At 44.6% G+C, this 27,315-nt stretch overlaps 1 protein-coding gene across 2 annotated transcripts in view; it reads right to left on the reverse strand.

Annotated features, from left to right (window-relative positions):
• The window catches only part of ptprr (protein tyrosine phosphatase receptor type R), a 371,240-nt gene that overhangs the window by 105,268 nt on the left and 238,657 nt on the right, over positions 1-27,315 (reverse strand). For both annotated transcript variants that reach the window (XM_072485105.1, XM_072485106.1), the window contains 2 exons: positions 3,993-4,179; positions 2,542-2,626 (listed from right to left, as the gene is read on the reverse strand). In XM_072485105.1, the coding sequence (XP_072341206.1) occupies positions 2,542-2,626; positions 3,993-4,179 (272 nt within the window). The remainder of the gene's footprint in view (positions 1-2,541; positions 2,627-3,992; positions 4,180-27,315) is intronic.

Consider the following 27,315-nt stretch of genomic DNA (forward strand, 5'->3'; position numbering starts at 1 on the left):
CGAGTCCACTACAGTTACAGGCAGGGCATTCCACGCCCTTACTACTCTCTGAGTAACGAACCTACCTCTGACATCTGTCTTATATCTATCTCCCCTCAATTTAAAGGTATGTCCCCTCGTGCTAGACATCACCATCCGAGGAAAAAGGCTCTCACTGTCCACCCTATCCAATCCTCTGATCATCTTGTATGCCTCAATTAAGTCACCTCTTAACTTTCTTCTCTCTAACGAAAACAGCCTCAAGTCTCTCAGCCTTTCCTCATAAGATCTTCCCTCCATACCAGGCAATATTCTGGTAAATCTCCTCTGTACCCTTTCCAATGCTTCCACATCCTTCCTATAATGCGGCGACCAGAATTGCACGCAATACTCCAAATACGGCCGCACCAGAGTATTGTATAGCTGCAACATGACCTCATGGCTCCTAAACTCAATCCCTCTACCAATAAAAGCTAACACACCGTACGCCTTCTCAACAACCCTCTCAACCTGGGTGGCATCTTTCAGGGATCTATGTACATGGACACCGAGATCTCTCTGCTCATCCACACTGCCAAGAATCTTACCATTAGCCCAGTACTCAGTCTTCCTGTTATTCCTTCCAAAATGAATCACCTCACACTTTTCTGCATTAAACTCCATTTGCCACCTCTCAGCCCAGCGCTGCAGCTTATCTATGTCCCTCTGTAACTTGTAACATCCTTCTGTACTGTCCACAACTCCACCGACTTTAATGTCATCTGCAAATTTACTCACCCATCCTTCTACGCCCTCCTCCAGGTCATTTATAAAAATGACAAACAGCAGTGGCCCCAAAACAGATCCTTGTGGTACACCACTAGTAACTGGACTCCAGTCTGAACATTTTCCATCAACCACCACCCTTTGTCTTCTTCCAGCTAGCCAATTTCTGATCCAAACTGCTAAATCACCCTGAATCCCATGCCTCCGTATTTTCTGCCGTAGCCTACCATGGGGAACCTTATCAAATGCTTTACTGAAATCCATATACACCACATCAACTGCTTTACCCTCATCCACTTGTTTGGTCACCTTCTCAAAGAACTCTATAAGGTTTGTGAGGCACGACTTACCCTTCACAAAACCGTGTTGACTATCTCTAATCAAATGATTCCTTTCCAGATGATTATACATCCTATCTCTTATAAACCTTTCCAAGATTTTTCCCACAACAGAAGTAAGGCTCACTGGTCTATAGTTACCGGGGTTATCTCTACTCCCCTTCTTGAACAAGGGGACAACATTTGCAGTCCTCCAGTCTTCTGGCACTATTCCTGTAGACAAAGATGACTTAAAGATCAAGGCCAAAGGCTCAGCAATCTCCTCCCTAGCTTCCCAGAGAATCCTAGGATAAATCCCATCCAGCCCAGGTGACTTATCTATTTTCACACTTTCCAGAATTGCTAACACCTCCTCCTTATGAACCTCAAGCCCTTCTAGTCTAGTAGCCTGAATCTCAGTATTCTCCTCGACAACATTGTCTTTTTCCTGTGTGAATACTGACGAAAAATATTCATTTAGCACCTCTCCTATCTCCTCGGACTCCAAGCACAACTTCCCATTCCTGTCCTCGACTGGCCCTACTCTTACCCTAGTCATTCTTTTATTCCTGACATATCTATAGAAAGCTTTAGCGTTATCCTTGATCCTACCTGCCAAAGACTTCTCATGTCCCCTCCTGGCTCTTCTTAGCTCTCTCTTTAGGTCCTTCCTAGCTAACTTGTAACTCTCGAGCACCCTAACTGAACCTTCATGTCTCATCTTTACATAAGTCTCCTTCTTCCTCTTGACAAGTGTTTCGACTGCTTTAGTAAACCACAGTTCCCTTGCTCGACCACTTCCTCCCTGCCTGACAGGTACATACTTATCAAGGACACGCAGTAGCTGTCCCTTGAACAAGCTCCACATTTCCATTGTGCCAATCCCCTGCAGTTTTCCTCTCCATCCGATGTATCCTAAGTCTTGCCTCATTGCATCATAATTGCCTTTCCCCCAGATATAACTCTTGCCCTGCGGTATATACCTATCCCTTTCCATCACTAAAGCAAACGTAATCGAATTGTGGTCACTGTCACCAAAGTACTCACCTACCTCTAAATCTAACACCTGTCCTGGTTCATTACCCAGTACCAAATCCAATATGGCCTCGCCTCTCGTTGGCCTATCTACATACTGTGTCAGGAAACCCTCCTGCACACATTGGACAAAAACGGACCCATCTAATGTACTCGAACTACAGCGTTTCCAATCAATATTTGGAAAGTTAAAGTCCCCCATAACAACTACCCTATTGCTTTCGCTCCTATCCAGAATCATCTTTGCAATCCTCTCCTCTACATCTCTGGAACTTTTCGGAGGCCTATAGAAAACCCCTAACAGGGTGACCTCTCCTTTCCTTGTCTCACAGGCTTAGTCAATGCATCTTGAACAATAAAGAAAATAAACTTTTTTTTTGCATCAAAGGATATTCAAGGCAACTATTTAATAGTGAAAGATGAATTGTGTAACAGGTGAACTTACTTGGCAAAATAGTTTTATATCTATTCTTAGCTCCATGACAGGGGATATTGAGCTCTTTGGGATTCACAAAATTCATGGGAATTTCCTGTTTTTTGAAGGAAATAAAAAACACAAGCATCAGAAATTCCAATGCACTTAGGAACACTGCATACTGCAGAGCAATAACAAACAGCTGTTGTCAGGCAAAGAAGTCCATAATACATATTTAAGTTATACCCGAGTATCAATTGCAGCAAGGTGAAATCCACACTCAAAATCTACTTCGCCTCTCCCAAATGCCACCCATTAATCTGGTCTTCCAGTATAGGAATGTCAAGTGAAATTGTACTCTGGTGCTCTTAAAGAATGTAAGCAATGTATAACTTACTGGGAAATACACAAGATATTGTGTGATTTTATGTGCGGGTTGCATCATGAGGGGCTGGTTTAGCACAGTGGGCTAAACAGCTGGCTTGTAATGCAGAACAATGCCAGCAGCACAGGTTCAATTCCCTTACCAGCCTCCCCGAACAGGCGCCAGAATGTGGCGACTAGGGGCTTTTCACAGTAACTTCATTGAAGCTTACTTGTGACAATAAGTGATTATTATTTCTTCTTATTATCATGAGGTTAATTATATCATTAAGCTGTTGGCAGTTTTCCTGATTTCTTTGTCCAGACCCCTATCCGATCAGGACATTCGATTTGCATGGATGACACACATAAAATAAAGGTTAAAACTATTCCGTGATCTATATAATCGAACATACAAGCCAATAAGCAATGGATGGTTTAGAGGAACTTTGTCACAATGTGTGTATAACAGCATACTGGGGTTAATAAAGCTGCTTGGAATCGCTAAAGTACTTCATTAACCCTACCCATCCTGTAATCAAGGAATGCTTATGACAGGCCATCAACAATATTTGAGGATTGGATGTTTTCCACAAATGTATTTATATGTGCCAGAGCTTACTTTTTATTCTTCAATATCCACAATTCATTCCACGTGGATAGACATTGAACATAAGATTGAGGTAAGAAGAGCTCAACTGCATTTATTGAACAAAGATAATAAAATCATATTTTAAAAATAACATTACTGTCTGGAATACTAAGCTTCGAGTGAAAAATGTTTTTAAAAAATGGAATCCATTGCTTTGTCCTTTCTAGTTCAAATTGCACATTAGCACCGTAACCATTCACTGCTTAATAGCTCGAATGTTCGATTATATAGATCATGGAATCGTTTTAACCTATATTTTTGTCTGTATCATTAAATGTCTTGATATGATCAGGGTCCGGGGCTTGGAAAGCAGGAAAACTGCCATAGGTTTAATTAACCTCATGATGCAACCAATGAAGCCAATTGGTTCCTGCTTTATCCCACTGAGAGTAGGCAATAATTTTATACCTATTACAACTTGTACGATTAAACTGACATACAAAATACACTGCATAGGGTATCATACCATGAATTCAGCTTGAAGGGATTGGGCACTTGCTACATATTCTTTCAGTTGTAATCTAGTAAGCACTCGGCTCGCAGTTCGTAGATACTCCAGAAATATTTTTTCACGAGGTGTGGGAGCAATACTGAATGATTCAACATTTCCCATGGTACTCATATCCAACGTAAGCGACACATTTGAGCCTCTCCTGCAAATTAAGAAAGAGTATTTGAAAATGTTCATTAGACCCCATTTCTTTCCTTGGGCCTTAGTGCTTCTCCACAAAGAAGTGGACAAAGAAGAGACATAATCTGTGAGGGTACTGCCAGCATGTGACTTGAAGCTCCTTCTCAAAACCCACCCATTTTCAGAAAAGACAGAGGAAAATCCAGCCCACTCTTAGTGCAATCGACCTTTGCTGAAAGTGAATGCAATGTATGTATCTTCTCATAATTCATTCCAGAACTCAGCAAAGATCGATCCTCAGCTCCCTTCTCTTCCTCATCTACACGCATCATCCCCAGACATGAGATTGACTTCCATGTACCCCTCTCCCTTGACCACTTTGTCCTTGTGTGACACCGGGGACTGAATTTTTTCTTCCTGTGCTTAGCGATCCCCCATCTCCCCGCCCCCCGCAACAGGGAGGACCAAATGAGAGGCATGGGGGGCAGCAATTTTATACTTGCCTCCCACTGCCCACAATTTTCCCCGGATCTGAATATTTATATAAAGTGATGTTGATTTTGTTGTTTAAATGCCTGGTCCAAATAAGGTTTCTTCTTAGGCTGCTATTGTCATGGAGGCAGGTGGGTTCCTCAAGGCTGCAGGAACTCTGCCAGGATAAATTAATTTAAACATTTATATTATACATCATTTGAGTGCAGTCCAAAAAAGCAAATTATTGCAAATTATTGCATTAGGGTACCTACGCTCTTAATCTTTTTTGTAACTTTACCTGTAGTCTCAAGACTTCACATCAGTTTTTTCAGCTAAGAATAATGTGCAACTAAATTTGTTCAGGTTGCATTTGAATATAAAACTGGTATCAATTTTGTTACTTTAGTAAAACAGTACGTGGAGATTGAAATTCTACACTGATATATAATTTCCATTTTACATTAATTGGTAAACATTGGAATGGTGGAGTTACTGTACCAGAGATACACAATGGGCTTTGATGGATCCAATATAGTTTACTCGTCACTGGAGGAGTATGCTATCACACTGATTTACAGTGATGAAAACAAATTATGTTTAGATTATACACTACATTGAAATTTTCACCCAATTCTTTGGGGATTTTTGCCTCCTTCTTGAAATTGTCATTCGAATTTTAGGTTCATAGACCTTTAGCTCCATCTTCACTGTTCCTTTTCTCTATAAAGTCCTTAAGCATTTTACAGCTTTCAAATCCATGCCAATCATTCCTGCAGCTCCCTTTTTGAATCTTTCCAATCCAGTTTCCATTAAGTCACAGCAGTAAGAAATTCAAACTAATGTTATAAATGGTAACCTCTGTAATAGTGCATTACCCATGCCATTGCTTAGTATTTGTCTTATCTATTGAAATATAGAAAGAACATCTCCAGCGTGACTTCTCTTCTCACTCTGTTCCTAAAATGTAAGAGGCCATTAAATTGACTGGCACTATGTTTAGCTTTGGATGCATTAGAGTACTTTATCCAGTAGATGGAGTCCTCTTATACATTCAACAGTATGGAGAATTAGATAATAATGTATATAGGGGACCCTGCATTTGACGTTCACATCAATTTAATGTCCTGACATTTGCTGAAATGTTGAAGCATTCTTCCAATCTCCACTAGGTACAGGACTAATGAGCCACATAATAACACTGGCAAGTCTTTGAGGCACTCATTACATAAATAAAATAATCATCCATTCAAAATTTCCTTTGAAAAATTACCCATCTTTCAAACTCATAACATGGTCAATCAAACAGAGACATTCATACTCCATTGAAAAAAAGCTTTAATCCATTACATTTCTCTCAATCTTGTCCACATGCACAAACAGGCATTAAAAAATCCACTTCAAAGATGATCTTATTCCAAACTTATAAAACTGTCATTGAAACAAAGCTTGCCTTCCCCATCATAATTGTGTAAACATTCCTCAGTGTCCTGAATTCATCAGTGAGTATTGGAGCTCAGCCAAGCATTCATAACAAGGCCATCTAACAAAACAGATGGTTGGCCACCTGTTTGAACTGCTTTGCTGGTACAGTTGATAGATGAATGCCGAGAACTAGGCCAATGTTCTAGTAAATGGAGATGGACTTTCTTTACTGCTGACCTTGGCATAAATCTGCCTCTGTTGCTGCAGAGGCCCTGACTCTAGCCTGCACGAGACTACTGAAGACCACAATTCCTGGTGAATTGACATGAATTTCCGAAGTCGGGAACATGATATCAGGAAACGGCCTGACTTTCCCTTTCCGAACCAAAGATGAAAGCTTCAGCTCTTAATCTTGGATGAGCTTCTGGTGAACACCTGAAGCCGCTGTCTTCCGCCCCCGTCACAAACTTTGTATCCTTGCCATTGACTTTAGCCACCATCCCAGGTACTGTCCCAAGTTGAACCAGTTTGTTTTTGAATTCAGAATTCTGTTAAATGCTAAGCTGAACATGCACTCCCATATCCTCCCCTACACAAAGACTGTCTGCTTGTTAACGTTACCTGTCTCTGCCCTGCCTCAGCACACTTGCTGCTGAGAGCATCACTCTATTGCCACTCTCTAGATCAATTACTCCAATACTCCCCAAATTGTCTCCTAGAAGCTCTGATGCCCTCACCATATCCTAAATTATGCCCAATCACCATACCCATCCTTGTGAACCGATATTTGCTCCTGGTTCACCAAAGCCTCAAATATAAATTCTTCTCCTTAAAATGAAATGATCCCATGTCCTCAACTCCTCTGTCCCGTAAACCCCTTCCTCCAAACTGTTCTTCCGACTCCAGCCTCCCGAGTTCCTTCAACTTCCCTTCAACCTGCCATTGGCACCCATGTTATCAGCTATCTGGATGCTATTTTCTGGAATTTCCTTCCTAAACAACTCATTCTTTCCATTTTCTTCTTTAAGTCCTCCTTCAAACCTATCATGTTCATCAAACTATTAGTCACTACTTATAATCTCTCTTTCATTGACTTAGCATCCATAGTTCTTTGGTCCTGTGTGAAGTCCCTTGTGATGTATGTTTGCCGTTTCCACTATTAATCACCACTGATGTGCAGCAGGACTGAACATTGAGGTTTTAGACTAAGATTTGGTATGGCTGGTTAAGTTGTTAATTGTCGAACTGTCTACTGCCAAAGTCATACTGCCAAATTCTGCTTCCAAGAAGAACTATCTCATTAAAACCACACCACAGTTTTATGGTTTGAATCAGTTAGAATGTTCTGCAGGAGTACCCCCTTATATTTTCAACACCTACACCTAACGATCTTATCTCAAATTTTAGCCTTATATTAAGAGTCAGCGTGGGTGTGGACTGGGTGTCACAGTGAGCTATTCCAATTTGCCTGGGACCTATGTTTGATTCCATCCCAAACTTCTGGCATTACATGAGGTGAATAAGGGTAATGTGAACCCATTTCCTAGGTGTGCACACTGCAACACCAAAAGACTGTCCACGAATTGCCAGTCTTTCTCTAACAGGTGGCTGGTTGGTTGCAAGCTGATCACAAGTCTGTCAGAAAGGGCTTTCAAAGGCACTTTATCCATCCACAATAGCGAGAGCCCCAGCTTCAGTGATGACAAAGGCTTCAAATGTGTGAAGCTACGAGATGGGTTTACATTCTAAAACAATGGGTGACAATTTAAAATTGGTGACATTTCATAATTGATCAAAAGTAAAATCAGTACAGCACATAACTACAATGTTTTAAAACCCCTTAAAATTCTTTAGTTTCTTAAAGGGACAGGGTTTCTCATTACCCAGAGCTGAACTGACTGCTTTTATTAGCCAGTTTCCTAGCGGCTTGAAGAGGGATTTATACGCAGCTTAACTACATAGTAAGGAAAGTTGCTGATAACTTGAAGTTAATACCTGTTGGATAAATAAATATATTTAAAAATGCGTTCACTTTACACTTGCACCTAATTACCTAATTATGGACAGTATCTTGTGCTTTTAGGTGCAATATTCTCTATTCATAGAATCCCTACGGTGCAGAAGGAGGCCATTCGCCCATTGAGTCTACAACGACCCTCTGAAAGATTTTTATTCATTTTGTTGCTACATTGAGGTCCTTGCAAAATCTACAGAAGGGAATTTGGCAGTTTGTGGTGGAAATTGTGTGCCTTATTTTAAAGTTGCCCAATATTATCAAAGTTGAAATGGGTGGCGTATTGAAAAGTAAAACAAAACTATAAATTCATGATACTCGCGATCCAATGGCCACACTATGCCTGAAAACCCCAGTGTACAAAACAAGGTTATGTGCGATGTGCGGCCTTGACTGTGCGTTCCCTGCTGAGGCCCCCTGTACAACCTGAGTAGCGCTGAGTAGTTGTGAGCGCCGGGAAACATGCGGCTAAACATGTTCGCAATGGGACTTTGTTCCCAGTTAGTTGAATTGAGCCCACTAACTGTGTCTGAAATGTTAGATTTATGTAATCAGCATAAAAAGGAGTGGTCTTTTAAAAATATGATTAATGGAACATTTTCTTCAAAAAGGAAGCTCCACCTGTCCATCATTCTGGACCACCTGACTGCCCAAGGCCATAAATCATGGAATGGGTCACAACCCAGTTTTTGTCATTTACTAAAATTATGCCATTTCTCATTATGGTGTAAAAGTATCTCTCTCATCAGGTGTTGGTTTGACACTGTTTATTCAAGCGCTGTCATTTCTTTAAATACTCTCTACAATGTTTGTTCAGAGCTCTGCAAATGTGGAACGCCCACAGCCCTGGTCCTCGGCCTTCGGTTCATTTGTTAGGTTGGGATTTGACTGAGCTGGACGTTTGCCTGTTGAGAATCATTGCACTCTAACCCCGTGCATTCGTATTAGGGAGTTGTTTCCTCTTTAGTACATCAAATCCCCATCCTACTGCTCCACTGCCATTCTGCCTGAATGAAGTGACAAGTGTACAGATGGAAGGAAGACATTAATTAGAAGGAAGATCATCTCTGGAGCGGAATGAAGGGTTTGGTTTCATCTCAAAGAGGTGAATTTCTGCCACTGGAAAAACAAACACACCATTCCCAGAAGATCTCAGGCAAAAGCATTACTTCCAAACACTAAAAGCGCACTAATTGTTGGAAAAAGAAAAATGAGGCTCTTTCCTGCAATTCTTTATCTCGCAATTTATGGAATACTATTTGGGCTGGAGCATGGTATTTTGTTGTAAGAGAGTGGAGAAGTATTATATGTTGTACCAATTTATCATAGATTTATCGGTATTTGGCAGTAAGTTAAATCTAGATAAAGAAATCAGCTGATCAAACTCACATCTCCAACTGTTTGCAAAACATCTGGGAACCATGCAGCCAAATGAGTAAAAAGAGTGACCCCATTGATACTGCTGCCTCAACACTGAAATCTACTTGGGCTGCTACCAACCCTGCATAACTCCACTCTACCCCGCATACCTCCACTCTTTCCCGCATGCCTGCACTCTACCCCCACACGCCTCCACTCTACCCCCGCACACCTCCACTCTACCCCGCATGCCTCCACTCTACCCCGCATGCCTCCACTCTACCCCGCATGCCTCCACTCTACCCCCACACACCTCCACTCATCAGCTTACGTGTGAAAACCAGCACTGTGCTTCTGGGTGATGTTGCCGAGGTGCACCATGTAGGTGAGAAATCAGAGGGGGACAAGGATAGCTCCTTGGGAGACATCAGAGGCAACAGGACAGGAGCAGGATGAGAAAACATTGCAAGTGATTCTCTGGCTGTAATTTGATGGATAGGAATGGAACCAGGTGAGAACAGTCCCACCCAGCTGGACAACAGTGCACAGGTCCTGGAGGAGGACAGTGTGGTCAACCCTGTCAAAGGCTGCAGATTGGCAATGGCGAAGGACAAGGAGGGAAAGTTCACCTTTGTCGCTGTCACATGGTAACAATCATTTGTGACCGCTCAAATTAATGATACTTATTAAATTGTGCGGGGGCAGGCATGGAGATTACTATGCACATGTGTGGGGTGATGTACGAATACAGCACCAGTCTTAAGTGGTTAAAAGATGCTTGTGTCACTATTAAGTGAAATCAATATTTTGACTGGCATCAATGTCACCATTTCAAAACCAAACGACAACCTGAAAGTTGGTTCGCACTGCTGCCTCACAGCGCCAGGGACCCGGGTTCAATTCCAGCCTTGGGTGATTGTCTGTGCGGAGTTTGCACGTTCTCCCTGTGGCTGCGTGGGTTTCCTCCCAGAGTCCAAAGAAGTGCAGGTTAGGTGGATTAGCCACGCTAAAATTTGCCCCTTAGTGTCCAGGGATGTGCAGGTTTGCTTGGGTATCGGCGGAGGAGTGGGAGATGGGAGGGTGCACTTTCAGAGTGTTGGTGCTGAATGGCCTCTTTCAGTAGTGTAGGGATTCTATGATTCTATGATTCTAAATGTTTGGAATCAGCAGATCCTTGAGCAGTGATTTGGTTTGGAAGCAAACTGGCGTGGGTCCACATCATTATTTTTACAACAAATGAACAGAGAGCTTTGTAACATTTCTTTTAATATCTAAGGTTACTAGACTAAAGGAAATACTATTGTTCGCCTTTCTGTAAATAGAATTTACTCAATTTTATAGGTCTGACCCACATGGCTCATTGAACAGCTAATTCGACACGTTTAATTAAAAACATATCTCAGTTAAGAAACATGTAAATGATGCAGAGGAATCAAACGGGACTTAACCCCCTTGAAATATCATAGAATTTACAGTGCAGAAGGAGGCCATTCTGCCCATTGGGTCTGCACCGGCTCTTTGAAAGAGCACCCTACCCAAGCCCACACCTCCACCCTATCCCCATAATCCAGTAACCCCACCCAACACTAACGGCAATTTTGGTCACTAAGGGCAATTTATCATGGCCAATCCACCTAACCTGCACATCTTTGGACTGTGGGAGGAAACCGGAGCATCCGGAGGAAACCCACGCACACACAGGGCGAACGTGCAGACTCCACAGACAGTGACCCAAGCCCGGAATCGAACCTGGGACCCTGGAGCTGTGAAGCAATTGTGCTAACCACCATGCTACCGTGCTGAACCGTGTTCGTTCTTTGTGACCACATCAGAACAACATGAATAAAAGGGACAATGGACGATTATTTGGTCACATAGCTCCCAAACCTGTTAACGGCATAATTTTCAATGTGAATATTACAGTAAACTAATAAATCACACCACAGGAATGCATTATGCATGCCAGTGGAGTTTGCTCAGGATGCTGTCCTTTAATGTCTGGGCAAAAACTACAGTGCTAGCCGCGAGTGCGGATATCTGCTATAATCAGAATGACTGAACCCCGTTCTCAGAACAATGAAGGCCACCTTGGATGTGACAAAGCTATTCCAACCTCAGCAGGTCCAAATTGGCTGAGGAAATGATTTTTGACAAGCATTTCTGGATTGAGGTTTTATGCAATCAGTATCTGGTAGTGACAGGAACCACTCAGTATCCTGTGAAGGAAAACAGCTGACAGGAGAGCAATTTCAGCTTTCCCCTTCTAATCATGCTTTCTAATGTTCTGCCAATGCACCTCTGTCCCGGCCGTGATAAGATTAGTACACTAAATCTAAGCAAACTGACTGCTCACAAATACTAGTTACACAACCTTCCTTGTGTTCCTGTAGATTAATTTGACTGCAAAATTACTTTCTAGCGTGCAATGGAACAAACTGGAGTCTATGTTGCCCTCATGTCTGAGGTTTGCAATAGTTTTCCCAGATTTGGCATTACATATAAAGTTCTTCAATATGATTCCCAGGATTTGGAGTAAAAGTAAAGCTTTCAGTTTTTATCTAAAAATCCAGGTTAAAGTGCTGCACCAACGGCTCCTATTATGGTTCAAACATGCAAACGTTATTTCAATTAATACAATAACTGTTCTGGTTTAGCCTTGGTAAATGATGAACACTTCATTGGAAGTTAAATGGACAATATACAATGTGAAATTATTGGTTCAACAGCCAATTTATTGCGTTTGGTTAAAAATTTAAAGTTATGTTATTAAGATTATAACCAGTATCGTTCCCAATCACTTGTAAGTTCTCGGTCGGTTGATAAAGGAAGGGAAGGGATTTGTTGTGAAAGAAATCCAGTTCGAGTCACTTGTATTAATTTGCCATCATTATTATGGACTTGATCCTTTATTTCCAGATTTGCATCTTCTGTAACTTTAAGTTTCTCTCCTGTTCAAGGCTTTTATCATGAATATGGATTCCTAGATGACTACCCTCTAGTATCTTCTCCATTCTTCTGATGCTGGCTTGCTGTATAGTTCCTGGTCTCTTTGTCTCACTATTGGCAGTTGTGCCTTCATCCATCCAGGCTCCAGAATTACTTCCCTAAATTTCCCCCATTTAGAAAGAGACAACTTGCTTTTACATAGTACCTTCTACTTCCACAGGATATTCCAAAATCCTTTGAAGCCAATTAAGTGCTGTTGCATAATCGCTGGGGTAATATAGGGACACAAGGCCATCAATTTATGGACAGCAAGAGCTCAGAACCAGCAATGTAATAAAAGACTAAATAATTTGTTTTACTGACAGTGTTGGTTGAATGATAAATGATGGGCAGGACACCAGGGGAACTAACCTGTGTAGTGATATTCAGATATCAATATACGTGATCAATGTATGTAAATGTAGTACAGTCATTTCAACACTAGATGGCTCACAGTCAGATACTATAAGAACTGGGGCGAGATTCTCCGACCCCCCGCCGGGTCGGAGAATCGCCGGGGTCGCGCCGCGCCGATTGGCGGGGCCCCCCCCCCGCGATTCTCCGGCCTGAATGGGCCGACGTCCCGCAGCTAAAATGCCTGTCCCACCGGCATAGATTAAACCACCTACCTTACCGGCGGGACAAGGCGGCGCGGGCGGGCTCCGGGGTCCTGGGGGGGGGGCGCGGGCCGATTTGGCCCCGGGGGTGCCCCCACGGTGGCCTGGCCCGCGATCGGGGCCCACCGATCCGCGGGCGGGCCTGTGCCGTGGGGGCACTCTTTTCCTTCCGCCTTCGCCACGGTCTCCACCATGGCGGAGGCGGAAGAGACTCCCTCCACTGCGCATGCGCGGGAATGCCATCAGCGGCCGCTAACGCTCCCGCGCATGCGCCGCCCGGTGATGTCATTTCCGCGCCAGCTGGCGGGGCACCAAAGGCCTTTTCCGCCAGCTGGCGGGGCGGAAATTCGTCCGGCGCGGACCTAGCCCCTCAAGGTTGGGGCTCGGCCCCCAAAGATGCGGAGCATTCCGCACCTTTCGGGCGGCGCGATGCCCGACTGATTTGCGCCCTTTTGGGCGCCAGTCGGCGGACATCGCGCCGATACCGGAGAATTTCGTTCCTGATTTCCCTCCTTTTCTAAGTCAGATGATGAGAAGTGATTCAGAACAGTGAACAAGCAAGACATAGAACAGCTAGAGTGAGAGAAGTTAAAACTAGTTTGTTATAATAGTGTATAGTGTACAGTTATCTGTATTGTACTTTAATTCTTTACTGTTAGTTTAGTATTGAGTAAAAGGACTCACAGTTTATTATTTTATTACTCATTAAATAGTTCATCTTTCAATAAGAAGACTATTGGTCATTTTATCCTCCTGTTGGATGATATTTTAGATAAGTCATTATTCGTAACACCCTGATCATTAAATAGTGCCATGGGTCTACTTACTGCCAACTGGAAGAACATACAAGGCCTTATTTTTACAGTTGAATGGCACCTCAGAGGGTGTAGCACTCCTTCAGTACTGAATGACTTGCACCTATATAGTCCCTTTCACTACTACTGCATGTTTACAACCAATGGATTTTTTTTCCCCAAGCGTTAAATGGAGAAAATGCCCCCCCCCCCACTAATTCCCACAAACCCACGATAATGACCAGATAATCTGTTTTTGTGATGTTGATTGAGGGATAAATATTAATAATAATAATAATTTATTGTCACACGTAAGCTTCAATGAAGTTACTGTGAAAAGCCCCTAGTCGCCACATTCCAGCGCCTATTCAGGGAGGCTGAAATGGGAATTGAACCCACACTGCTGGTCTTGTTCTGCATTACAAGCCAGCTGTCTTAGCCCACTGTGCTAAACCAGCCCCTAGTGGCCAAGACAGTGGGGATAACTCCACAGTCCTTCTTTGAAATGGTGTCATAGCTTTTTGTTTTTGTAACTACCTGAGTGAGCAGGTAGGGCCTCAGTTTAATGTTCCATCAGAAAGATGGTACCTCCAACAGTGCAGCTCTCCCTCAGTATTGCACTGGAGTGTTAACCTTGATTTTTGTACTAATGTTCTGGAGTGCGACTGTCCTTGACAGAAGGGTAGCATTTGACCAACTGTGGTATCAAAAACCCATAACCTTGTGACTTGGAGACAGGAGCGCAGCCACTGAGAAATGGCTGATACTTAAATAACACTTACTCTCAAGGGTAGGCCATTAATGAAGCAGCTAAAGATGGTTGGGCCTGGAACATTGCCCTGAGGATGAGGTGATTGGCCCCCATCCACCGCAACCATCGTGCAGAGCTACATAAAACACTGATTCACAGACGGCTGGGAGAAGGCTGGAGAGGAGCAGTGAGAGAGGGTAGAGTACAGTTATAGATAGAGTGTCGAGACTAGTGTTAGTAGAGTGTAGATTGGAGATTACTAGATTATTGTTTACTATAGGAATAAGTGGTTGAGCTTTAATAAGTAGTGTAAATAAATGTTAGCTTCATTAATGAACTTAGCTTCTGTGGTCTTTGTGAAAACTACAACATCCTAACAACTGAATCACAAAGAACACCACAGCAATGTGCTTTAATTTCACTTATGACTGGGAATGCACAGGAGGCCAGAATTAAGCGGCACAGGTATCTTGGAGGGTTGTGGATTTGGAGGAGATTACAGAGATACGGAGGGGCAACGCCATGGAGGGATTTGAAAACAAGGCTGAGAATTTTTTGATGTACATGTTGCTTGACCAGGAGCCAATGTAATTTGGCGAACACAGGGTAAGGGGGGAATGGGACATGGTGCGAGTTAAGACACAGGCAGCAAAGATTTGGATGACCCCAAGTTTACGGAGGCTAGCATGTGGGAGAGAGCAGCCTGGAGTGCTTTGGAATAGTGGAGCCAACTGAGGGAAAAATTATATAAAGTTAAAATTGAAGGTGCTTCATCTGAATGCATTCATAACACAATAGAAGTATTAATGGTAAAAACAGAGATGAATGGCTTTGAATTAGCAGCCATCACAAAGATGTGGTTGCATTGTGACCAAAGTCGGAACAATATCGTCCAGGATATTTGACATTTTGAAAAATGGAAAAGGTGGGGGCAGCCCTGATAATAAACGACATGAGTACAGTAGTGAGGAAGGATATGGCTCAGAAGAACAGGAAATCGGATCAGCACGGTGGAGATAAGAAATAACAAGGCTCAGAAAATTCCTGTGGGATTAGTTTATAGGCTCCCTAACAGTAGCCTTACGATTGGACCGATTAGTGCTCAAGAAATAAGAGGAACTTTCAACAAAGAGAATAGCATAATCATGGAAGATTTTCATTTCATTTAAAAAAAATATTCCATGGGATATGGGTATTGCTCGGAAGGTCAGCATTTGTTGTTCATCCCTAATTACCCTTGAGAAAGTAGTGGCGAGCCGCCTTCTTCAACTGCTGCAGTACATCTGATATAGATGCAAACTAGGCAAAAGTTACAAAGGTATCAACTGGAAGCATCAAACTGGCAAAAGTGGTTTGGTTCATGGAACACATTCAAGACAATTTCCTCGAACTAAACAACATGAACAACTGGGACAATGCGAGTTTAGATCTTGTTTTATATAATGAGACAGGGGGTTAATTAGTAACCTCATTGTGGAGGACCTTTTGGGAAAGAGTGGGTATTTATGATAGAATTTCACATTGACTTTGAGGGTGATGTGCACATGTCCAAAACTAGAGTACTGAGGTTAAAGAAAGCCATTTGTACAGGTTTGAGGGCAGAGTTGGCTGAGGTATATTGGGAAATAAGGTGAAAAAGTATGATGGTGGATGAACAAAGATATCTGGCCTCCACTGTTCTCAGTGGTAGAGAATTAAGAGGTTAACCAACCCCAGAGAAGAAATTCCTTCTCATCTCCATCTTAAATGGGAGAGCCATTATTTTGAAGCTGTACCTCCTGGTTCCTAATTGTCCCATGAAGGAAACATTCTCTTAACATTTACCCTGTCAAGTCCCCCCCGAATCTTATTTGTCTCTATAAGATGACCTCTCAGCATTCTAATCTCCAATAAATATTGTAGTGTAAAAGGTTAATGTGAATACACAGTCTACATCATCCGTGGTGTAAGATTACATGACAACAGAATATGCTGAGAAATAGTTCTATGTGCAGGCCAGTATCGTTCAGGGGCGGCACCGTAGCACAGTGGGTAGCATTGTTGCTTCATATCATCAAGGTCCCAGGTTCGATTCCTGGCTTGGATCACTGTCTGTGCAGAGTCTGCGTGTTCTCCCCGTGTCAGCATGGGTTTCCTCCGGGTGCTCCAGTTTCCTCCCACAGTCAAAGATGTGCAGGTTAGGTGGTTTGGCCATGCTAAATTTCCGTTAGTGTCCAAAGAGGTTAGGTGGGGTTATTGGGTTACGGGGATAGGGTGGAGATGTGGGCTTACGTAGGATGCCAAGGGCTGGTGCAGACTCGATGAGCCAAATGGTTCTATGATTCTCTACGCCAAAGGCAGGACTGAGAATGATGTAATGGCCAGTCAAGGCATACATGAAGAAATGGCGAACTATGAAGATGTTACAAAAGCTTTTTTAAGGAATGAGTCATTAGAAAGGGCGAAGTTCAACAGATATACTCAAAGTTGGGGAAAGAGCGTAGATTTCTTCATTAACGAATTATATCAACAATCTAAGAATTGTGGATACGCCGCTCTTAAAGATTAATTAATTTGGGACCACATTGAAGTAGGAGTGTTAGAGGAGCCTTTATTTGATTTTGTTCAGTCAAGGGAAGAATTAGTCCAATCACAAAGGCTGTGTAGTTAACGAGGCAGTTTAAGTGAGACAGCAAAATTGGGCATTTATTTGAGGCTACAGGGAGATTTCATGGAGAGAAAAGGCTGACTCATGCAGTTTGTAGGGCACACAGGTTGCAGCGTGCCTACTCAAAAACAAGGAATGAGCGCAGTTGGTGTGATAGCCATCATTACTCAGTGTTCTTGCTAGAGTGGGAAAAGGCTGCACCGGTGTCCCATCAAAAATGTGACGTGCCATTGCTAGAGTGCGAAAAGGCTGCACCGGTGTCCCATCAAAAATGTGACGTGCCATTCCTGTAAGAGGATAGGGCATTTTAATGTTGCATATTACAGCAAAAGCTCCTAACTCAGAAATTTAAGGAGAAACCAATTGAATCACGTGAAATGCAAGAAATTAAAGGTGCAAAAGACAATGGCAAAATTCTGCTGGTGGCGGAATTCTTGGTGAGGAGAGTCCAGCGATTGTGAAGGAAACGGGGTCGTCCTTGGACGCCGGTCCATTTCTGTGCTCTGGCCTCCCGCTGGTGTTGGGATCGAAGTTCGCGTCCCGCGCCAGCGGGAGGATGCAAATGTGTCATTAAGGCCCATTTACATCCACTTAGCAGGTCAGGTACCATAATCTCTGGGCCCATGTCTTCTGGGCCGGGAATCACTTGGGTGAGAATTCTGACTGGTTTGTGGCCCTGACACTGTGGACCTCACGGTGGACCAAGGGGTAACTCTTAAAGGAAATTGACCCCAAAGTCCATTCGAGGACCACCCTCTCCAACACAATGCAAGATTTGTCCACTCCACCGGACCCTCGCCCCACAGCCCCTTCACCAGAGACCCCCTAAAATAAAGAGACCCCCTAAATAGAGACTCCCCCTAAATAAAGAGACCTACCCCAGAGACTGCCCTAAATAAAGAGGCCCCCCCTTAGCGATCCCCATTCATCTTCCTTCACAGTTGGGTAACTCTGAAGAAGTGCTCTAATGGCGATGGAACAATGCTGTCAGCTGGGCTGTGTGCAAGCTGTGAATTACAGCCTAGTAAAACCGATATCAAGGAGAAATGCATGAATGACTTGCAGCTCAAAGATCTGAGGGGGGTGGGGGGTTAAACATAGCTGACTGGTTTTCGCTTTCCAGGAATTGACAGGTGCTGCTTCCTCTGTCTGAGCCAGCAGGTGTATTGCCCAGGTGAGTGTTAAACAGTAATTTTTTTCACTGCCTCTGTCTAGCTTCCAGGCCGGAGTCTCTCTTCTGGGGAGTTCCTGACAGGAGTATTTTCTCCATGGGAGGGGGGGGGGGGGAGGGCTTCCTGACAGGGATCTCTCTTCTGGGGGGGCTTCCTGACAGGGGTCTCTGTTCTGTCTGCCCCACCCCCATCGACATTGCAAAGTCCGAGCCCCCTTTCTTCCTTCACCACGATTCGTTTAGACACTTAATGCTGGATGCGTGGACCCCCTGCACTGTCTGGATCACGTCCGGCTTGAATCAGGAAGGCCGGGTGAGACAGGCACATTAGCGCAGGTAAGTGGGAACAAGTTGGCAATTCGATGCTGATTGCCACTCCGAGGAAATTATAGCCCCTGGAACCAAATGAAATTCAAAGGCACAAACAACAGATGAAAGAATGTGTTCAAATTCAAGAATCCTGCACAACAGGATAGCCTGAATAAATTCTAAATAATCTCATTGAAGATATCTCAGTGTCGTGGATAGTTTGCTAATTTGTGATGTGATATTGGTCACCCCTCAAGGCCTCAGTTCCGGGATTGTTCAGACAATGGTGCAGGGACACCTGGGCATTACAAACTATTGTGCTCAATCACAAACCTCCATTTGGTGGCCAGGGATTAGAAGGAATTATTTCAAATGACATCACCTTGTGCAATCTACTGTCAGGAGCAAAGGGAACCACTAATGGTATCCTCATTTCCATCCAGGCCTTCTCAAACAAGCCAAAAAGGAAGACATTCCTCATAGTTGTTGACTGTTACTCCAGATGGATTGAGGTTAAGCGTCTCCATGGTCCCACATCAGAAGCTGTCATTATGTTACTAAAATAATTTTTGGCCACGAAAAGCATTCCAGATTTCGTCATTTCAGCCAATGGTCCACTGTTTGCACACTAATATTTTAAACCCTATGTCACACATCTTGCTCACCCACACGTTGATGGGGAGGCCAGACGACGAATAAACGTAGTGGAGACTTTGTTGAAGAGAAATGACAATGTCAATTTAGCACTGTTGAGCTACCATTACAGAATGATCTGGCTCTGTCCAAACCTCTGGTGAGAAAATGAGTGTGGACTCAACTTCCTGTTCTTTCACACATGCTTATGCCATGCCTCAAAGCAAAAGATATAGAGATTAAAGGACAAGGAGAAAAAATATTGCACAAATATAACCATAAATTATAATCAACACCATAAAGTGTTTATTATACAGAATTTACCAGAACTCTTACCAGAGGAGTCAGTATAGATTGCGACCAAAGCTGTGAAGGCCACGTTAATGGGAAGGCCAAACGATGAATAAATGCGAGCATGGAGAAAGGTCCTCAGGATCATGGAGAGGCAGGAGTCTCGCAGGAAGGTAAGAGTCCAGTGGGCAGATGTGAGAATTGTGGAGAGTGCAAATAATGTAGTGTCCTCTCAACCCAAATGACAAATTCTAAGCAAGAGTCCCCAGTGATCCATAATGGTAGCACAGTGGCTAGCACTGTTGCTTCATAGCTCCAGGATCCCAGGTTCGATTCCCGGCTTGGGTCACTGTCTGTGCGGACTCCGCACGTTCTCCCTGTGTCTGCGTGGGTTTTCTCCGGCTGTTCCTTTTTCCTCTTTCCTCCCACAAGTCCCGAAAGACATGCTGCTAGGCAATTTGGACATTCTGAATTCTCCCTCTGTGTCCCCGAACAGGCGCCGGAAGGTGGCGACTTGGGGCTTTTCACAGTAACTTCATTGCAGTGTTAATGTAAGCCTACTTGTGACAATAGAGATTATTATTATTATCATGATGCTATCATGATGCCCATGTCTACTGTCTCACCAGCCTGCCTGGCATGCATATTGAGATGATTGATACTACTGACTTATTGTCTCCCTCACTCAGATGGATCTTCGTCCGAGGCTTCTGGGACACTGAGGACCCTCCCCTGACATCTGAGGAGGAACAACAAGCAGATCCACCTGTGTCACACCCTTTCTTGATAACAGACACCAGGGCAGATACAAGCACTTTGGTTCGTCGGCTCAGGTGGTAGTGCACAGTGGGGAGGGCGCAATGCACTCTCATGAGGAGATGGTGGAGACAGAGGCTGGAGACCAGGACCATGCTGAGTCCGACGCAGATGATGAGCCTCTGGAGTTATCCATCAGGGTATCCATCAGCGGGATGCGCAAAATGATCCGACAGAGATCCTTGAGGGTCTGCGAGTCATAATCTCCACCATGGAGGAATCCATGCCAAGCGTGAGCACTGTGTCGACCCTGAGCACCGAGTGCACAGCCTCCTCCATTGAGAAAGTGGCAATTCTCATGGAGAGGCAGCTCCAGGAAATCAATCATGGGTTCCAGAGGTTGCAGTCGGTTCTGCAATCCCTCACACTGCTGTGAACACAGGAGGTGTGAGAGATGGAACACTGTTAGGTGCCCGTTCACCAATGGTGAGCAGAGAGGTGCAAAGCTAGCTCCCGCTAGTGTACGAGCTGCCTGATGTCTCTGTGTGCTCCTCTTACGGTGCTCTGGACGAGGGCAGCAGCTTTGCCGCCACTCTGCCAGTGACCGTGGTATCTTCTGAGATCACGACGACTGAGGAGAGCCCGGCCATGTTGCTGGCGCACGTTCCGAGCTGGAGCCCGCTCTGGCACCACAGTCCATCAGGGCCAACATGACAGCAGGGTCAACAATCTGCCTCCAATGCCGGCTTCAGTGAGAGGTGGGGCAGAGATGTAGCACTTCCAGGCATACGTTAATGGCACTCTGAGTGCAGGATGGGGTTTTCACAGGTGACATCTAGACATTTCACCAGTGCCATGTACTACCTTTGTGTAACTGTGGCAATCATTTTATGTTTTGTTCCTTGCTTGCATCTCTGGTAAAAATATAAATCAAGATTTTGTTTCAGTGCCCTGAGTGTCCTTCATGTTTTCCATAGGTGACGGCCTCATCGGTGCCTTATGATAGATAGCAGGGGTAAACTTTATTGCAGAGGTTCTGATGTGACATTCGGGTCATGACATCATACTGTCATAAATGTGTGCAAAGGAGGTGGTGCCTTGCACGGTGTTGGAAGGCAAGCCTAGGCAACTTAGCTGAAGGAGTAATGGTGCCCCCTGCCTCCCTGAAGGTTCATCTGCCTCCTTGCCGTCACCCAGTGCCTTCCTGGGCTCCTCATCAGATCCATCTGGGGATTCTTCCTCTGAGGCCCATGAAGTTGCCTCGGTATCCTCATACTCCAGCGGGTCCCCTCTTGCCAGTGCCAGGTTGTGCAAAGCACAGCAGACCACAATACTAAGTAACATTCAGCCTGGAAAGTATTGCAGGGAACACCCGGAATGGTCCAGGCAGCAAAACATCAATTTCAGTGGCCCTATTGTCTTTTCATCCACCGCCCTTTTGGAAGCATGACACTGATCGTACCTCTGTCCTTCGGGTCCTGGAGCTACCTTTGAAAAAGATACCCTTTCACACTCAGCAACCAATCAGCCAGCTGAGCTGGAGCCATGAATAGCCTTGGCACCTGGGTGTGTCATGGAATGTAGGTATCATGGGAGTTGCTTGGGTACATTGCACAGACTTGGAGAATCTGGGTCCTGTGGTCACATACTATCTGCATGTCCATGGAGTGATAACCTTTCCTTTTCACAAAGGCACCCGGCTGACTTGCTGGAGCCTTGATGGCCACTTGCGTGAAATCTATGGCAGTGTTTTGACTGTTTTTCCCAGGATCCGCTTTTGCCAACCTCGTATATGTAGGTCGTCCTGAAGGACAATAGCAACAAAATGCTCATTTTACTCAGCACTGGATACTCCTGGGAGATGCTGACAGCCTCATGGGCTTTTGGTGTGTTTTTAATGTGCTGTCACAGGTCAGGTGTAGCAACGTAGTCTTTTCATTTGGAGTCAGCTGTAAGTTAATAACTGACGCTGGGGTCTCAACCTCAAAGGAATTTTTCACTCACCACTTCTCTTTCTAAGTCTGAAACTTCCCATCTCATTTGCCAGTACTTTTATGCATATAACACACATGGGCTTTGCATCCTTATTTGCATTGGCACAATTGACAAGACCATACTACAAGAAATCATCTTTATACTACTTTGTTCCTGAGTTAAGTTTCTTTTTTGTAGGCTGTTAACCAGCGGTCCTGGCGCTCTTTACAGAGCTAACACGAGCACTGCTCTGCCTGCCCTGGACTCTCCTGTGCAGCTCTCTCCAGCAGATTCAAATGTGAGATCTTGACCAGTAGATACACTGCCTAATTGTGTTTCTGGCTGGCTCTTTCTCATAAGAAAACAATTCATCTTCACAGTCCTCTTACCTTGCTTGCTGCTAGAAAATGGAAGAAGCTCTTCTTCATGATTTGCACCGATGCATGTATATAAAGGGCACTTGACATCAACTGTGTGTGCAGAGCATGTGACAGGCTCACTGCTGCCACTTGTGGCTGGAAGACCGCACACAGCCTCATTTCCTTCTCATTGAAAAGGCGGCAGCAGCTGCCATTCTCTATAAAAGTATTGTTAGCGGCTGTTGGGTATATCTCCTGCAATGTGGACCACTGCAGGAATGCCACCAACAATTGCTCCGCGACCCTCCCCACACCCGCCCACGACCCACCCACAGGTCACGACCTGCACTTTGAAAAACCCTTTTCTATGGCACCAGCAATAGCTGTGAAGCCTCTGACTCACTCAGCCTGGCTGGCTTGGCCCATCCGGTAATGAATGAATGTGTGGACCCATATGAATCGAGTGTCAGTTGTGAGCTTGGCACAGCTATGGATAGTTGATTGGGGCACTCCACTTGGAAATACCACAGGACCCTGGAATGATCTGGATGCACACAAATTGAGGGCAGCCCTGACCTTCAGAGCCACTGCCACATCTGGCACGCCATTGGGTGCGATCTCCAGCCCAATCATGCGGCACAATGATGTCACAGTGCCCCGAGAGAGGTGGAGCCTCCTGCTGCACTGGACCTTGGACATATTGAGGTAGCTGGATCACTGCCTGTACACTCCGGCAGCAGGATACTGCCGTATTCTGTGGTGCCCGCCATGTTGCTGTTCCTTCACCCCCCTGCGCTCTGCACCTCTGCTCTCACAGGTCTCTCACTGTGGCACTGCCTGTGGGCACCTGGCCTCCTCCTCCTTTGCATCCTCTGTTCCACCTCAGAGAAGGTGCCCCCTGCTGGAAAGCACATGGCACTGCCCCGTGCACTGAATGCTGCAAGCAACAGAAATGCTCCAGCAGCATTGACAAAAAATAAGAATCCTCAGAACATGGCTAACAAAGTAAATACTTCAGAAGAAAAGGTCTGAAATCTCAAGACTAAGCAACAGCAAACTTTCACTTGAACCCCTAAGAACTCACATAGCCAGTGCTCCAGCCCCCTTTAACCCCCATAAAATTCTGACCAAAGTGCTCAACAGAGTCAGAGACTTTAGGGGATATGAAATGACAAAGGATAATGTAAATAGGCTGCCTCGATCATCTGTAATATAAGATTACATGACAACAGAGTGTGCTGAGAGCTAGTCCCATGAAAAGACTCACGCTGGGCTGTAACCTTTACCTAGAAGAATGTTGAATAAAAGTAAAAGTTTACCAACAGCCTTGCCTCCTGCAGTGTCTATTGATCCTAACCAAGCACAACCTCAGCTAGACCCACAATGATGATAACAGAAGTATGGGCTAAACCTTTTCTCATCAGACAACCCCTTCATCCCAGTAATCAACCTTCTCTGTCCTGAATCCAATGTCAGTATATCCCTCACAAAATAAGGAGATCAAAGCTGTGCCAGTGATTGTGAGCTTGCTTAGCTGTCTATTCAATGCTCCTCTCACTGTACATCATGTCGTCTTGTGTTGTAGGTTCACCAGGCTGCCATTTTAGTTTTTAGGTATGCCGGGTACTGCCTGTACCATGTCCTCCTACACTTCTCATTAAACTAGCATTGGTCCCCGGCTTGATAGTAATGACTGTGGGCGGCATGGTAGCACGGTGGTTAGCACTATTGCTTCACAGCGCCAGGGTCCCAGGTTTGATTTCGGCTTGGGTCACTGTCTGTGCGGAGAAAGTACGTTCTCCCCGTGTCTGCGTGGGGTTCCTCCGGGTGCCCCGGTTTCCTCCCACAAGTCCCGAAAGACGTGCTGTTAGGTAATTTGGCCATGCTGAATTCTCCCTCCGTGCACCTGAACAGGCGCTGGAGTGTGGTGATTAGGGGCTTTTCACAGTAACTTAATTGCAGAGTTAATGTATGCCTACTTGTGACAATAAAGATCATTATTATGATTAGAGTGAGGGATAAGTCAGGCAAAAATGTTATAGATTGTGATGGAATACAATTTTGTTGCTGTTGATTGTCTATAGATGTCCAATTTTGAGCTGCTAGATCTGTTCTGAATCTATCCCATTGGCATGGTAATAGCGCCATGCAGCACAATGGAAGAGGCTCTCAATGTGAAGGCAGGACTTTGTCTCCACAAGATCTGTGCGATACTCAACCTTATCAATACTGTCATGGGTAAATACATCCGTGCAAGTTAGACTGGTGAGGAATGAGGTCAAGTAGGGTTTTCCCTCACACTGATTTACTTGCCACCTGTCTCAGGCCCACTTTGGCAGATATGTCCTTCAGAATTCAGTCAAGATGGACAATAGTGAGTCAACCTTGGTGATGGATGGTGAAGCAGAGCACACTCTAGGCCCTTGCTCATTTAGTGCTTCTTCCAAGTGGTGTTCAACATGGAGGAGTACTGATCTAAGGGAGTTTGGTAGGTGATAATCAGCAGGACGTTTCCTTGCCCATGTTTGTTTAGATGCCATGAGACTTCATGGGATCCAGAGTGAATGTTGGGAACTTTTTACTGCAGACCACCAAGCTGCACCGCTATCTGTCTTGCTGTGACAGCACATGCCTGTTGTGTTCTATGGCTCCACTGATCATGAAGACACACATAGAACATGAGTGTATGGTTATAACAAGTATTTATTCTCAACACGTGGAGATGTAACCAACAAACCTATGTACAGACAATTATATCTGAGTTTCTGTAGAGCCAAGGTGAGATGTGACTGTCCTGTTGTCCGTCCTGCTGCCAAGTGCCCGCGTCTCGGTTGTCATCTGATATATCTATAAGTGGCTCCATATGTGTCTGGTTCCATCTACTGGCAGGAGGTCATAACTGTCACTATGTGTATTGATCATCAGCTATATACATTGGTATTATTATATACAGTTATATACATTGGCACAACGATATACAGTTATATACAGATATGCATATGTGCATATCACCACAATGCCCTGGATAGTGATGGAGAATTTGGGGCATTGGCAGACTGGTATGATTCTGCGAGTATGAATCTATTAGGCTGTTAGTTGACTTGTATGTGGGACAGCTCTCCCAATTTTGGCACAAGTACCCAGATGTTAATCTTCGCAATCTGGCAACTCCCTGCCAGGAAACTGCACTGACATATGATTCACGAGATCTTCAATATTTCAATGTGTTTCCTACAAGTAGTGAGGTACACAGCTAAAAATCAACCTGGAGTGAAAATAATCTGATGTATGTAATCTTTAATAAAACAATATTTTGTGCAGAAATGAACAGATCAGTTTTGCTGCTTTTCCCAACGATTTAATTTTTCCTACTTTAAACCTTTGCATTTAGCTCCCTTCCTCTGCATAGAGCAACCACTATCTAACTGGTCACCAGGAGGGGGGAAAGGTCACTTATGCCAGGTTGCTCAATGCCTTTTTTCCCCCTGCCAAACATTCGCTCAGAAACGCCCCTTGCTGGCCAGGTATTCCTTCAAACTGATGAGCTGTGGAAACATTGGGCTGAGTTTACCAGTCCATTGAGGTCAGGCTGAGATTTGGGAGAACTGACAATATGACAGGGCGAAGGTCAGGGGCCCAAATATTGCCAGTGCCAAAAATCTTAACAACACTGCCAATTGAGCCTAATTAAGGACAACCTCCTGCTCCCGGGGTGCATTTTGTCCATGTTGGGAGGGCTCACCTCTGAGTGGGGAGACTTAAGTAAATTATTGGGACCTTCATAGAACTCTTTAGCAATGGCCACCCTACAGCAATGCTGCCACTTGTGTATAGCAATGGCATCACTGGCGCACCCCCTCCCCTAGCCAATCGCCAGGGCCGTTCTGCCGGGGCCCTGGCTCTCCAAAACCTACCTGCTCTTTGAGGGTACCCAGCAGCTGAGGCACCCTCGCCGTGGTGCCAGCCTCAGCAATGGCCACCTCAAGCCACTGAGGCTGCTGAGCTGCCAGAATTCTGATTGGGCAGGTTACTTTGGGAGTTGGGCTGTTATCCTCAAACGGACAGCAGCCACAGCGGCAGCCTATTAGTTGGCGATTCCTGGCATTATGCCACCCCACAGTCTCACCACCCACAAAGGCAGGGTTGGTTCCCACTTTCACCTTTGGCAGCAGGACATCAGCCTCCGCAAAAGAATGTAGTCCATTATTCCTGCCAGATGGTCAGGGAGGAAAAGGAATGACTATAGCAATACCACGCAAGTCATTAACAAACTGAAAGATGTTTTCAGACATGTGCTACAGATTGCATCTTAGCCACTGTATCCATGTTTTCTCATCAAGAGGCAAGGCTGGCCAAAGATTAGCCAAACGATCTCTCATCTTAAGGTCAAAACTGGATTTAGACCATTCCGTACCAATCAGTTATACTGTGCCTTGGTGTCCCTGTTAAAGTGGCTTGGGCTTTATATTTGTTTATTTATTTATTCAAGGGATGTGGGCTTCGCTGGCTTGGTCAGCATTTATTTTCCATCCCTAATTGCCCATCCCAAATTGCCCTTGAGAAGGTGGTGGTGCGCTGCCTTCTTGAACTGGTGCCATCCCT

The sequence above is a fragment of the Scyliorhinus torazame genome, chromosome 19 (genome assembly GCF_047496885.1).
Source record: "Scyliorhinus torazame isolate Kashiwa2021f chromosome 19, sScyTor2.1, whole genome shotgun sequence".
In the NCBI taxonomy this organism is placed as follows: domain Eukaryota; kingdom Metazoa; phylum Chordata; class Chondrichthyes; order Carcharhiniformes; family Scyliorhinidae; genus Scyliorhinus; species Scyliorhinus torazame.